At 48.7% G+C, this 14,442-nt stretch overlaps 1 protein-coding gene across 1 annotated transcript in view; it reads left to right on the plus strand.

Annotated features, from left to right (window-relative positions):
• The first annotated feature begins 3,156 nt into the window (after positions 1–3,156).
• Positions 3,157–14,442, plus strand: part of TRIM62 (tripartite motif containing 62) — a 30,870-nt gene continuing 19,584 nt past the window's right edge. The window contains exon 1 of the mRNA XM_006862132.1: positions 3,157–3,564. Within this exon, the coding sequence (XP_006862194.1) occupies positions 3,157–3,564 (408 nt within the window). The remainder of the gene's footprint in view (positions 3,565–14,442) is intronic.

The raw sequence follows: 14,442 nt of genomic DNA on the forward strand, positions 1-14,442 counted from the left end.
TATGATAGGAGAGAGACGGAGAGAGGGAGCTGAGCTTAATAATTTATAAAGACCATTCGATAGAACAGAGGGCCCCGATTTGGTCCAATTCCAGGCTGCCCAACTGTGAAATCTACTCCAACATCACTACCAAACACATCTACTACCAGCAAATGGAGGTAGATTGCTTTTGAAAGTGAAGAGATCCTTTGTAGAACCTGTCTGCTCACCCTTGTTCACCATAGGTTCCCCTTTAGGTTTTTAAGGGCAGACCTTCATTACATGTCCATACCCAAACCTTAGAAGTAAAAGGAATGAGACTTGGTCCAAATAGGACTTATTCCTGGAATTGGGCTGGAGACAGCTTTCCATCAGTCTCATGTGAGAGAAGGACAAGTGAATAAATACAGGGCTGCATTTGTAAGGAAAAGCTGATGAATGGCTATTGGATCAGTAACCAACTTGTTACAGGATGTAGACTCTGGACCAGATGATGGTCTGAGGGAGAACATGTAAACAGCAGAGGACTGAAGCTTAGAACTGTCTCTTAAATTGTACCTCAACGAAGCTGAACTCAGTGAGGACATTTCTGGAGGCAGAAACTGGGGAGCCACCCTCAATGCTCCTCTTCTCACCCCACATCAACCCATCACTAAAGTTTATACTGTCCATACTTTCAATGGAGTCCTGGTCTGGCACTGTAGGAAAGCACGAGACAGCGAGGTCGGTTTGAACCTCAAGGTCAGCAGTTCTAACCTACCAGCTGTTCCTTAGAAACCTTATAAAGAGTTACTATGAGTTGGAACCAACTCGAAGGCATTTAACAACAACATACTTTCAATGGAATCTTGGTAAGGTGCTGTAGGATAAGCACTGGACAGCAAGGTCGGCTTGAACAGTAAGGTTTGTGATTCAAACTTACCAGGGGGTCCTCAGAAACCCTATATAGTAGGATCACTATGAGTCAGAACTGACTGGACAGCACTTAACAATAACAATACTTACAATGGAGTCCTGCTGTGGCACTGTAGGATAAGCACTGGACTGCTAACCACAAGATCAGTGGTTCAAACCCACTAGCCACTCCTCAGAAATCCTATACAGGGTTGCTATGAGTCAGAACCAACGCAATAGCATACAACAACAACAACAACAACAACATATAGTCAGTATTCTGGGTTCTCTCCTTACTCATGTCTGTCATGGTTGCAGTTCAGGTCTCACTTACTTCTGAGACTGTGACAATAGTGTCCCAACTTGTACCTAATCTCTCCTCCTACATTCCACATCTTCTCTGCTGTGATTCATAGCAACCCATAAAGTTTCAGAGGTTGTAATCTTTGCAGAAGCAGAAAGTCTCATTTTTCTCCCACTGAGTGGCTGGTGGGCTCAATCCGTCAACTTGTGTTTCGCAGCCCAGTGTCAATCCTACAGGGCCACCACATTCCCAGGACTCAGCTACACACCTTTATTTGTGGCAGGCACTTTGTATATGCAGACACATCTGAACAGATCTCTTCCTTCACCTTGTTGCTATTGTTAAGTGCAGTCGAGTCGGTTCCAACCCATAGCGACCCATATAGGATTTCTGAGGAGCGACTGGTGAGCTTGAACTGCCAACTCTGCGTTTCAAACCGACTTTGCAGTCCAGCGCATTAACCCACAGGGCTACACCAGGACTCCATTTCTTTACCTTGCTGATACTAAAATCAGCTTCTGTGTGACTTGCTGCAACCCAAATGAGATGCCTGCTTGAAAGTCGACCGTCTTCATGAAATTCTAAACTATGACTCTCAAGGCCTTCCATCATACTCGAAACCTTTTCCTATCCCACCCCCATCTGGCACTGTCCACAAATGTGTCCTTCGCTTTCACGCCTCTGTGCTTTTGCACATGCTGCCTCTCCACCTAGAAATCCCTTATCCCCTCTCCATCTGGCATACTAGTCAAGGTCTCCAATTACTCGCTCTTCCTCCTGCTCCACCTCCCACCTCCCCCAACCTTCACACAAACCTAGCAATGTTTGCTGAATGAAGGGGACTCCTTGGGTCACACATTAGCCAGAGCCAGAGCTTTCCAAACGTCTCTCCCAGGCACTCCTGAAGCAAGCAAAGAGGAAATCGTAGTATATGGGGACTTGAACGTGTTCTAAGTATTTCGCAAGTTTTAGCTGCATACTTTATGCAAAGGTATTTTATGCCGATTACTCAACATATTTATCCTTGTTTGTTTAAGTACAAAATATTATCTTCCTTACGTCTTCAAAGCAATGATCCAGCAAAATGTTCCCTGTTTAGTTAGCTCCTCACACTAAAAGAGCCCTCCCACGTACCATCAGGACCCAATCGAAACCTACAAGCTATTTTACGTGCAGATAGCGAACGAACAGTTGGGTAGGAAGGATAGGTGGAGGCTGAGACTGAGGTGGTGGTGGTGGTGGTGGTGGGAGGGTGGGGGAAGTCTTAGAAGCTGGAACTCTGCCCCCCTCTCCCCCGCCCACCGCGGAGGTGGAGTTGCATGGGCCCCGCCCACGGGGGCGGGGAGCAAGCCTCGACCGCCGGCTGCTTGGGCTCGGCTGGTTCCGGTTTGGGAGGCTGCGCTGGGACCGGAGCGGTGGCAGCTGAGCCGGCCACGGTAAGGGGCCGCTCAAGGCCCGGGCTTGGGGCTGGGATCGGGCCACTGAATGGACCCGCACCCCTCCTCTGCTGTGCCCGACACAGCCGCCGTGCAACTCGGCCTAGCCTCCCCCTCTCCCACCACCACCCACCTCCGTCTTCTCCCCCTCCCCCCACTACCCCCACCCTGGGGTTTCAAGCCCCCCAAGGCCTCCGCCCCCATCCTGGATCCCCTTCTCCCAGTACCCATCCCTTAAGACTGTCCCCACCCCTAGAACCTCCTCGCCAGGAGTCCTTCCCCTCAGACATCCACGGCCCTGTCCCTCCAGCACCCATCCCTCTAGGTTACCCACTACCTCGAGACCACCCTCCTGGGCCCGCGTCTCGGGTAGCTCCTATCCCTCGCACCCCTTTCTCCGTGTTACCTCCCTGTCGGACAGCACCCCTCAGCCTCTCCGGGCCCCGTCCCCGCACCCATCCCTCAGTGCTGCCCCCTTCCACGCCGCGAGCTCTCAGCCGCCCCCCTGCCTCTCGAGCCTCCCGCACCGCTGCCCCCGGCGCCATGGCGTGCAGCCTCAAGGATGAGCTGCTGTGCTCCATCTGCCTGAGCATCTACCAGGACCCGGTGAGCCTGGGCTGCGAGCACTACTTCTGCCGCCGTTGCATCACCGAGCACTGGGTGCGGCAGGAGGCGCAGGGCGCCCGCGACTGCCCGGAGTGTCGGCGCACGTTCGCCGAGCCCGCGCTCGCGCCCAGCCTCAAGCTGGCCAACATCGTGGAACGCTACAGCGCCTTCCCGCTGGACGCCATCCTCAACGCGCGCCGCGCCGTGCGACCCTGCCAGGCACACGACAAGGTCAAACTCTTCTGCCTCACGGACCGCGCGCTGCTGTGTTTCTTCTGCGACGAGCCAGCGCTGCACGAGCAGCACCAGGTCACCGGCATTGATGATGCCTTCGAGGAGCTGCAGGTGCGCTGCCCTCCGGGCCTCGGGCGGGGGCGGGGCCGAGAAGGGGCGGGGCCGGTAGTGGCGGGGTCAGGGTTGGACAGTGGTCAAGGCCCGGTCAGAATTGACTCCGAGCGGGGCGGGACCGCGGTGAGGGGGCGGGGCACTAAGGTCGGGGCTTTGGTCCGTCCAAATTAGTGATAGACCTGGAGTGGGGTCGGGCGCATGGCTTGGGTATGGTAAGGGATAAATGCATGGGACTGTGAAAACAAATTAGATCAAAGCAGAACCAGGTACCTGGATGGGACAGGGTCAGGGCCGGAGCTGAATCAGAACTGTGTAAGGGCAGAGCTACTGTCAGGAGTCGAGGGGCGCTGACTTGGAGACAGTTGCAGCATTAGAATGGTTCAGGGCGAGCTACACCAGAGGCTGAGCCGCGATCCGAGGATGAGCCAGGACTATACCAGGGTGTGTTGATCTAGCAGGCTGCCTGCTTCACTACCAGTGCCAGATTATACTGGGGCAAGGTCAAGGTTTTAAGCCTGAGAAAGAGGGCTAAGTTAGAGTCAGGGTCAGACTTGAGAGAGGAATCTAAGTTAGGATCAAGGTTAAACTTGATAGGAGGTCTAAATTAGAGTCAGGATATGAGGTTATTGGGTTGTTTTGTTCTGTTTTGTTTTAAGGCAGTGATCAAGTACAGAGCGTATAAAAAGTATTTGTGATTTAAATCCCCAAAGGACCAGATTGAGAGCAGGGCTAGAATTTAAAGATTAACGATTGGGGCAATAAGGCCCAGAGCTGAGATGATTCTGTAGAAGTCTCCAGCGGCTTTTGATGACTTTCTTAACTATGTCACCCACATCAGGACTTTTGAGGACTTAGTGATCAGTGTATGTAGAGTAACTAGAGAATCGTTGGCCTTGGAATGCAATCGGCACCCTTTAAACACTGTAGAAAAAGCACTGGACTGCTAGCCCTGTGGCCCACTGTTCAAATCCACTAGCCACTCCTCAAAAGAAAGAGGAAATTTCTGCTCCCATAAAGATGTACAGCCTTGGAAACCCTATACACAGTCTGAGTTGGAATCAACTCCATAGCACTGGGTTTGGGTTTGTCTCAGAAGCACTTCTAATCAAGCCTCAAGGCCCTGCTTAAATTTAAATACCCTCTCTGTGAAGCCTTCTCCAGGCTCCTATGGCCAAACAAATAGTATCAAAGTCACATTTTCCCAAATGTTTTCTATTAATAAGTATGACATTTGAAAAATGTGTTTCAAGATCAGCTACATTTGGGAAATATTGCCTATATCCCATTGGAGGACTCTCGGCATGCATTTGCATATTAAATGCATGGAGAAATCTTCTAACAAAGAAACCCTTTAACTTGTTGAATACAATGGTTCCCAAGCTTATTTGAGTCTGGACTTTTTTTCTCAAGTAAAACCAAACCAAGCACACCTGTTGCCCTTGAGTGGCTTCCAACCCATAGTGACTCTTTAACTTGTTTTTGTTGTTGTTTAGTGTGCTGATTCAGTTCCAACTGTACAGGGTTTCTGAAGAACATCCTGCTTAAGTCAAGTGGAGGCTCAGCAAAAAAGAGAAAGACCCCCAACAAGATGGATTGACATATTGGCAGCAGCAGTGGGCTCAAACGTAACAATTGTAAAGGTGGTGTAGGACCGGGAGGTGTTTCATTCTGTCCTGCATAGTGTCACTATGAATTGAAACCGACTCAACAGTACCGAGCAACAACTTGGACTTTCTGAGACAGTAAATCTTTACAGCAGAAAGCATTATCTTTCTTCTGCAGAGCAGTTGGTGGGTTGGAACCTCCAACCTTGTGATTATCAGTTCAGTGCTTATTATACAGAGTCACCCTACTCCACAAGGTAGTGACTTAACATGAATTTATCTTACAGTTCTGTAGGTTAGATGGTCAACACAGCCTCCCAGGGCTAAGAGCTAGATGACAACAGAGCTGATTTGTTTCTGGAGGCTCTAGGAGAGAATCTGTTTTCTTGCCTTTTCCAGCTTCTAAAGACTACTCATATTCCTTGACTTGTGATCTCTTTATTGTTGTTGTTGTTGTTCAGTGCCATCAAGTTGACTATAAATCATTGCAGAAGCAGAATGCCTTATCTTTGCTTTTCTTTGGCTATTCTTCCAGTCAAATCTCCCTCTAACGCTCCTTCCTCTTCTATCCTCTGTCTTCCACTTTTAAAAGTCCAATTGTTTAGCTAGATTATTGAAATCCAATAGTCCATCATCAATCATGCCCTTGGGATACCAGCATAGGACTCAGTGCCCCAAGGACAGGGGAGACTCTTATTCATCATATCTATGATCCCAAAGTCTGGCACAAGGGCTGGCCCACAGTTCACACCAGTAAAAGTTTGTTGAATGAATAAATGAATGAATGACTCACTCTGGCCTGAGCTGGCCTGGACTGTAGACATTTGGAAGCGAAGATCCTTGGTTCAAATCTTTTATGAAAATGACTGGGTCAACATGGTATATAGTGAGTTCTTCCGTCTTCAGGATGCTTATGCAGTGTTATTTGAATTGAACCCAAGGAAATGAATGTTGGCCCCAGGAGAAATTAACCCATGCTCACTATCACCCCTTTCCTGTCCCCTTTCATTCTGAACCCACAATGGATTCCTTTTCACCTGGCTCCATCAGAGGATGAATGATGGCAGGATACTCTGGGGTCATCCATTCCTGGCATGCACTAGGCTGGCATCAGCCTTCCACTCCTAGAATCCCTTGTGCCAGGCACTGATGTCCCCATCTCCCCAGCTGTGCAGTGATGTAAACAGGGAAGAGGAGAGAACCTCTGACAGGTTTGGGTGCAGGTTGTGAGAGTTTGAAGGGACTCTGTCTGAAACTATTTGTCCAACTTCTTCATTACATAAATGGAGAGACTGAGAGCTGGAAAAGTGATGTAACTAACTAAAGCCGCACTGCCAGTGACCAAGTCAGGCCGAGAAAGCACAGCTCTTTGCCCTGGGCAGATTTGTCCCCCACCATTCACCCTTTCCTCACCTTGTCCGACTTTCTAACTTGAGAGGTCTCTGCCTTCTATGCCTTGGTTCCTTTGTTTGTTACCCAGGAAATCTGAGTTAGTGTATTTTGTTTTATTTGTTTGTTTGTTTTTGCACTCCATTCCGTATCCTGGAGAATGCAAGAGAAATTGAACATATGTTTTCTCAGACACTATTGAGATACTTTAACTTTGATGGGGATTGCAAAGCCAGGACTGCCACTCACCCTCTAGTGCCCCGGCTCTGGGCTCAGACACACCTGGGCTCTGAATCTGCCTTCATCACGTCTGTGCAACTCAGCAAGTCACTTCACATAAACCTGCCTGTGCTCACCTATAAAATGAGTATTGTGAGGATTCCTTCCTACCAGCATTATCGTGAAGCTAACCTGAGATGAACTTGTAATTTGAGGTCATAGCACATGGTAGGGGCCGGGTCAATACATCCTTTCTCTTTTTGCCCATGGTAGCTCGTGGACCCAGCTGGGTGAATGGAAGTCCTGACCCACACTTCTTGTCTTGTCTAAGAAGGAGTCCTTACTTTGGGGTCTCTGAAGCACAGGACTTGACAAGGAGGTGGCTGAGAAACCTATCTCCCTCTGGAGGGGAGAAGTTCCTGGGGGAGGTTTGAGTCACCTCCCCCTGGAGGGGAGAAAGCTACTGGGGGAGGTTTGAGTCACCTCCCCCTTGCCTTTCCTCCTGGTGGGAGACAGGGATCACTATGTATGCACTTGGAATGAGGTTGTACCCTCCCCTCACATCCTCTCCTCCCCCAGCAACTGGTGGGTCTGTCCCCAGGGCTCCAAGAGCCTGGGCTCAGGCACCTCTCCTAGAGAACTATAGACTCAAAGCTGGCAAGGCCTTAGAGATTGTTTGGTGCAAACCTCACTTGACAGATGGGAAAACAGCAGTAGGGGAGGGAGAGGACCTTGCCCAAGGCCTCAAAACCCAGAGATAATCAGAACAGATTTGGCCTGGAACTTTTATATTTATTAAAACCCTAGAGGCAACAGAGCAGAGGAGTTAAGAGCTCTGACATGTACTCATGCAGTTCCAATCCTGGCTCTACCATTTACTGACTGTGTGACCTTTGGGAAGTTACTTACCATCTCTGAGCCTCAATGCCTCATTGATGTATGAGAGTAATGGATTTAAGATTAAAGATGACATTTTTAAGAACTCAGTACTGCACCTGGTACACGGTAAGTGCTCACTAAATGTCACTTGTAGTATGTTATATCAGACTCAACAGTGATATTTTGGATCAGATCAGTGTCTGTTGTAGGGGACTGTCCTGTGATTGTAGGATGTTTAGCAGCATCCCAGGCCTCTACACACTAGATACCAATAGCATTGACTACCCTGCCCTTCCCGCCAGTAGTTGTGGCAACCAAAGATGTTTTCAGACATTGACAAGTATCCCTTGAAGTCCCACTCACCCTTGGTTGAGAATCCAGTTTAGACAAATCCTATTTATCTTTCAAGGCTCAGCTCAGACACCACCTCTCCTGTGAAGCTTTTCCTGACCTGCCAGGCAGAATCACTTGGTACTCCAGATCCCAATCCTGGGGTCAGATCCTGGCATCAATCATGTATAAACTGTGGGCCCTTGGACAGGTCACCTCACTTCTGGAATCCACAACATGCTCATCTACAAAATGGGGAAATGCTATAAGGATTAGGGATGCTCTATCAAAAGTGCATAGTTCTCTGCCTGGCATCTAGTAGGCACTCAGTATACGGCAGCAGATTTTATTTCTTACGCCAGGTGCCCCGCTGAGCACCTGGGCCTCATTGCAAAGTGGAGGGAGGGACACTCATCTCAAAGAGGTTTCAAGTCCTTGCCTAGTGTCTGAAACTGCACTGGATGTTTTCCTTGTTTGCATAGCTGATGATTTGCTGTTACTTTTTCCATTTGCCAATGAGGAAACAGGCTCAGAGGAAGTAAGTGAACAAGATAAATGGCAGGGACAGAATTTTAACCCAGTCTGATTGGACAACTCATAACTTTTGAGCTGCCTCTGAGAGCTGGGTAGCTATGTCCCACAAACCCTAGTTGTCTTTGTCTCAAAACATGCTCTGTGCTAGGTGATACTCTGAAGACAGGTGGTTGGGATGACATCTTGCTCAGGTGTGGCATCCAGTTCTCTAGCCATCTCAGGTTCCAAACCCCCGAGAGAGGGGGTCCAATTCAGTGCCAGCCACCTCCTCCAGGCCTCATGTGACCATTGGAGCCTTGCCCAAGGCCTTCTTTGGGCCAAGGAGGAGAGGAATACATTAGTCTGGAGCAGGTTGTGTGACCCAGAGATACAAGACAGCCATATGAAAAGACAGCCAGTTTCCAGGGACCAGGTTCAAATCTTGCCTCTGGTTGATTGTCAGGCACTGCCCTCACTGTACTGCTTTTCCCAGTCTGGGAACTGGAAATGAGAACATGACTCTCCACTTTATGTGTAAAGATGAGTGCAATTTGCTCCCTATTCAGATGAGCAGCAGATGGGAAGGCACTTTATTTTGTACCAGGAGCAGGCAGGCTGCTAGGTTGTCTGTCCCAGGGAAGTGGCTTCTGCTATGGCTTATCGCAGGAAAGGGAAGGAAGGGCTTATGGGTAAATGGCAGCCTCTGTTTGGGCAAGGCTGGCTGTGGGTTAGACCTGGAACTGGCTGTTGGCCTCACTATGTCCCTCTCCACAGATGTCCATGGGCAGCCAGAAATGCCCCATTCATCCTGGAGACCTTAGCTGACCACAGGTGTAGGAAATTGTGGTTGAAATTAGGGGCTCCAAGACATTTCTTTTATAGAGAAAAGGATCTGGTAGGGAGTGATAACACAACAAAAAGGATAACTCTAATCAAAATAACACTAAAATACCACAGTCAAAGTTTTCTGGGCATGCACATGTGCCAGGTGCTGTGGTATAGGCTTTAACTCGCACAGAAGCTCCTTGTCCTTTCCCAACTTCCTGAACAGGACTAGGGTCAGCCCCATTTTACAGATGAAGACATTGAGGCTAAGACGTTCTCTAACTTGCCCAAGATCACACTGCAAGTAGGAGGCAGATGTGGGATTCAAATTCTACTGTGTCTGGTTCAGAACTCACCCTCTTCATCAACACTCTATCTCAGGGAGCACCCAAGTGAGGAGGGAACTCAGGAACCACCTGGTTCAACCCTCTCCCCACCTTACAGATAGGGAAACTGACTTGCCCAAGGTCAGACCAGAGCTCAGGTCTCCTAGTTCTTAGCAGCATCATTTACCTTCCTGGACTTGTGCTCTGCTTAGGCGCTGACCTTGAGCTCTACCTGGAGCTACTGTGGAGAATCTGGAGGTGGTTGTAGTCTTGAATTTGTGGATTCCTTCAATAGTGTATCCTGCTGTGGTTACTGAGGGCCAGGCCCTGTGCTGGACCCAGGAGAGAATCAAACTAGATATGGCCTCTGCCTAGAAGACTGCTAGGTTGTGTCCAGACTCCTCTGACTGGACAGAGCAGCTTTCTCTAGACCTTCCTAGAGCTGACAGTTGAACTGAAGGATATGCCAAGTGTTGCCAGCCAGGGATTGGAAAGAGACTGCATTACAAGTGGAAGGAATAAAAACATCCACAGCCAGCATTTCTTGGGCACATACGGTGCCAGGGCCAGGACTATGTGCTTGCAGCTACCCTATGAGGTGGGCCTCATGACCCCATTCTATAGATGAGGAAACTGAGGCTCAGGAATTGTGCCAAAGGTCCTATAGCCATTATGTATCACTGAAGCTGGAATCTGGACTCAGGTTGTGTGGGTCTGACCAGAGACAGACCTGGAGGGGAGCACATGTTTAGGGAGTAGGTTGTGGCTAGAGGTGGAGGGAGGTAAGAAAAAGGAAATAAGCCTGGACCAGCTCATGAAGGACTTTGAATGGTCTCTCCTCTCCTCCACAAGGAGCTTGGACTTGGTCCTGAAGATGATGGGCACAGGGGTGAGTTCTGCGGTCAGATCTGTAGGGATGTGCACACTGGGGCAGGGTGGAAGCTAAACTGGAAGGGAGCGCCTGAAGACAGCAGGCAAAGGTGGGTGTGATCAAAGACTGGAGGGTCAGAAATGGACAGGAAAGGAGGGTTGAGGCTTAAAGATGTAAAAGAATTCAGGTCTGCTGTGAGGGGCAGGGCCATCTAGGACTAGAGAATATATGAGGATTGAGGGAAAGAAAAAGGAAAGACAAGTTCAGTTGCAGTGTTAAGATTTCTGACATCTTTGGGTCAGAGAGGGCAAGAGAGAGCCGTGCCAGAACATAGAGAAGGGGGGACGCTGTGCCGAGCACAGAGCCTGGCCTGTCACAGATATCATCTGTTTTAATCCTCATCACACCCCATGGCTGAACTCTTATCTCCGTATTGTAGATGAAGCTTTGAGAGACGGACCCCAAGAAGGGAAGAAGTGACTTGCCCAAGGTCACACAATCAGGATTCAAACCCAGGTTCTTCTGACTCCAGAGCTCATGCTGCCTCTCTATGGGCACTGCTGCTTGGTGAAGAGGTGTAGGCAGAAGGCCCCTGAAATCAGAGCTGAGATAGTTTCTGTCAGCTGCTTTATTTCCAGACTAGGGAGTCAGGTGACCTATTGAGAGAGGAGGCCTAGGTGAGGCATTTGAGCCTTAGCTCTCTGTTCTTCCCTGCTGCTGCCTCTCTCCTGGCCTCCAAACCAATGGGAGCTCCAGAAGCTTTCAGCTGGTGTGTATATTTGCATAATGGTGTGTACTGATCTGCACCTGCCATGACTCTGCCCCTCTAGGAGGAAACTCTGGTTCTGCCCCTGAGGGTGTCTCTTTCCCAGGGCCTCTTTCCCCTCTCCTCTGAGTCCTGCCCCTAGCTCTGATGTGACCCTGAGAACCTAACGCCCCAAGGCTGATGTTCAAGGCCTCCTCTACCTCACACCCTGCCCCAGCTAGCCCCAACTGGCCTTTCTGGCTTATGACTCAGCCCACCCATTCCACCACCCCCTAGTGAGTGCCTCGTCCTGTACACGCCAGGTGTGCCTCTCTCCAGTCAGTTCTTACCATGTGGAATGCATTAACCCCATCCTGGAGACTTGAAGGAAGTCTGTCCTGTTCATTTGTCTTTCCTGATCCTGCCTTCAGAAAGGGGCAGGTCAGCTCTCATTGTTCTCTGGACTGAGAAAGCAGGGAGGAATTTGTCCAAGTATCTTGGGCGTCCATCTTGAGCAATGTGAAGAACGTGGCCTCTGGGACAGTGTTTTCAGAAATGCTAAAGAACTGCCTGGCTTGCTAGGCCTTACGTGGACCCATGGAAACCACCAAGGGAGGGTGATGGTAGCATTTAGCTATTGTCTTAGGCTCTGTCCAAGCTGGATAGGTCCCAGGCTGGCTGGCAGGAAGGGCCTGAGGAGTAGTCATCTGCACTCTTAGATGAACAGAGTCATCGACTCTGGGGACTCTCTATGCCCATGAATCCTTCCATTACGAAAGACTTTCAGTTGTTTGTAATAGAGGCCCGACTAACATACCTGAAATTAAATGGGGCTATGTTTCTCTCTCCTGTTAAATAAGTGCATAGAAAAAGATTCCAGGCTCCCACTAGCTCCTGAGAACTGGTAGCTTGAAATTTTCTATTTATGGGACCACTGCACCATGGAAATTGGCAAATGCTACAAATCAGGGCTCTCTCTGCCCCTTGGAGATCTGACTTCCCGGCACATCACTGAATTCAATGGTGGTGTGACTGCCCCATAATCATCAGGGACCCAGGCTCCTTCTTCCTTCTGCTCCTCTTCCCCCTCTTCAGTGCATGACTTCCATCTTTACAATTGCCTCATGGCCTAAAATGGCTGCCAAAGTTCCAGCCGTTATGTCTGCACAAGCATTCAACTCTTGCAGCGCAACTGCTCCCATTTTTCTGGCCTACCCTATATTCATGGCTAACTCCTCATCCTTTAGCTGCCATGTCAGGTGTTATCACTTCAGAGAAACCTCCTGACCACCCTACCTAAAGGTGCACCTCCGCCACCCCTTACACTGCTTTATTTTTCTCAAAGCACATACCATAATCTGCTTATTATCTGGTTCTTTCACTATTTTCTTTGATTACTGACTGTCTTCCCCACTAGACTGGAAGATCCCTGAAGACAGGGACTGTGTCTGACTTGTTCATTACTGTATCTTGTTCATTACTGTATCATTACTGCCTCAACAGTGTCTTTGTTGTTGTTAGGTGCCATCAAGTCGGATACCCTCTGCACAACAGAATAAAATACTGCCCTGTCTTGTGCCATCCTCACAATTGTTATTACACCTGAACCTATTGCTGTTGACACCATGCCAATCCATCTCATCGGGGGTCTCTTTTTTGCAGATCCTCCACTTTACTAAGCATGATGTCCTTCACTAGGAACTGGTCCCTCCTGATACCATGTCCAAAGTATGAGAGACAAAGTCTGGCCATCCTGGCTTCTAAGGAGCATCTAGCTGTACTTCTTCCAAGACTGATTTGTTTGTTCTTCTGGTGGTCCATGGTACTTTTAATATTCAGCAGTACCTAGTACACAGTAATTGCTCAAGAAATATTTGTTGAATGAATGAGTGCTAGTGGGCAGAGATCATTTTGTTTTCTGAATTCTTCCCATAGCATTGCCTCATGATCATTATCCCATGTTACTACTTAATCTGTAAAATTAGTTTTTGGAGAGCCCTCCCTGCTCTGACAAGATGAAGGAGTGGGTGGTGTGGGTGTGAGAGTGAAGCAGGTAAGTCAGCTTCCCTGGCACCACGTACAACCCAGGCTGACTGGGGAACCCAGGCCCTGGCTAGAGCTCAGCATTTCCATGGAAACCCATTTAAACAGCAAACTTCTTTGAAGCCCCATCTCAGTGCCAGGCTGTTGTTGAGTGGGGGGAATACAGAAAGTGGACATTCAGGGCCAGCCCCCTCTAGAGGACTGATAGACAAGTATGAGGATGGAGGAAGGACAGAAAGCAAAACTAACCATGATACAATTGACTAGATGCCTGAAACTACAGATGGTTAGACCCTCCCCACCCCATCCATGCATTTGACAGGTAACTATTGAAGACTACTGTGTGCTGAACGCTGTTCTAAACATTGGGGATAGAGCAGTGGGCAAGGTAGACAAAATTCCTACCCTCATAAAGCTCACATTCTAGTGGGGAAGACAAGCAATACACAGAAGTCAAATAAGTGAGTCAGGTCATTTCAGACAGTAGAAAGAAGGTGCTATCCACACTGTGACGCAATCCTCAGGTAAGACCGGTTTGAGGAAGTGGCACCTGAATTAAAACATTAATACAAAAGATACCAAAGAATCACAAGAAGACCTGAGAGTAAAGTGCACCAAGCAAAGGAAACAAGTGCAAAGTCCTTCACAATAATGAAGGAATAAAGCCCAGAACGCAGGAGGGGATAGGAAAGACGAGTGAGTGGAAAAGGTAAACGCTGGGAGGGAGAGTGCTGTTACCTTGTGGGCACTGCAGTCAATGTCACCAAAGAAAACGTGAATGGATTGTTGAATGCAAAACCAATCTGCACTGTAAACGTTTACCAAAATCACAATCATAATAATTTTTAAAAGATGTTGGAGAAACGAAGAAGGCCTCTTTGGCTGGATGGGAGTTGCAAGGGACAGGAGACTAGTGGGAATAGCGTGAGTCAAGATGAAGGAGGCACTTGCTCTTGGTACAGGATTTAAGTACATTCCCCAAAACTCATTAATTGTGATATATAATATTTCTTGCAATATTTAAAATATATATATAATGCAACTACCCAAAAGGGGGGCGGGGTGCTACAAAGGCAAGAAGTGACTGGCTTACAAGCTTTCAAGAGGGAACCTAGATCCAGAGGGCGTGGA

The sequence above is a fragment of the Chrysochloris asiatica genome, unplaced genomic scaffold (genome assembly GCF_000296735.1).
Source record: "Chrysochloris asiatica unplaced genomic scaffold, ChrAsi1.0 scaffold00047, whole genome shotgun sequence".
NCBI lineage: Eukaryota > Metazoa > Chordata > Mammalia > Afrosoricida > Chrysochloridae > Chrysochloris > Chrysochloris asiatica.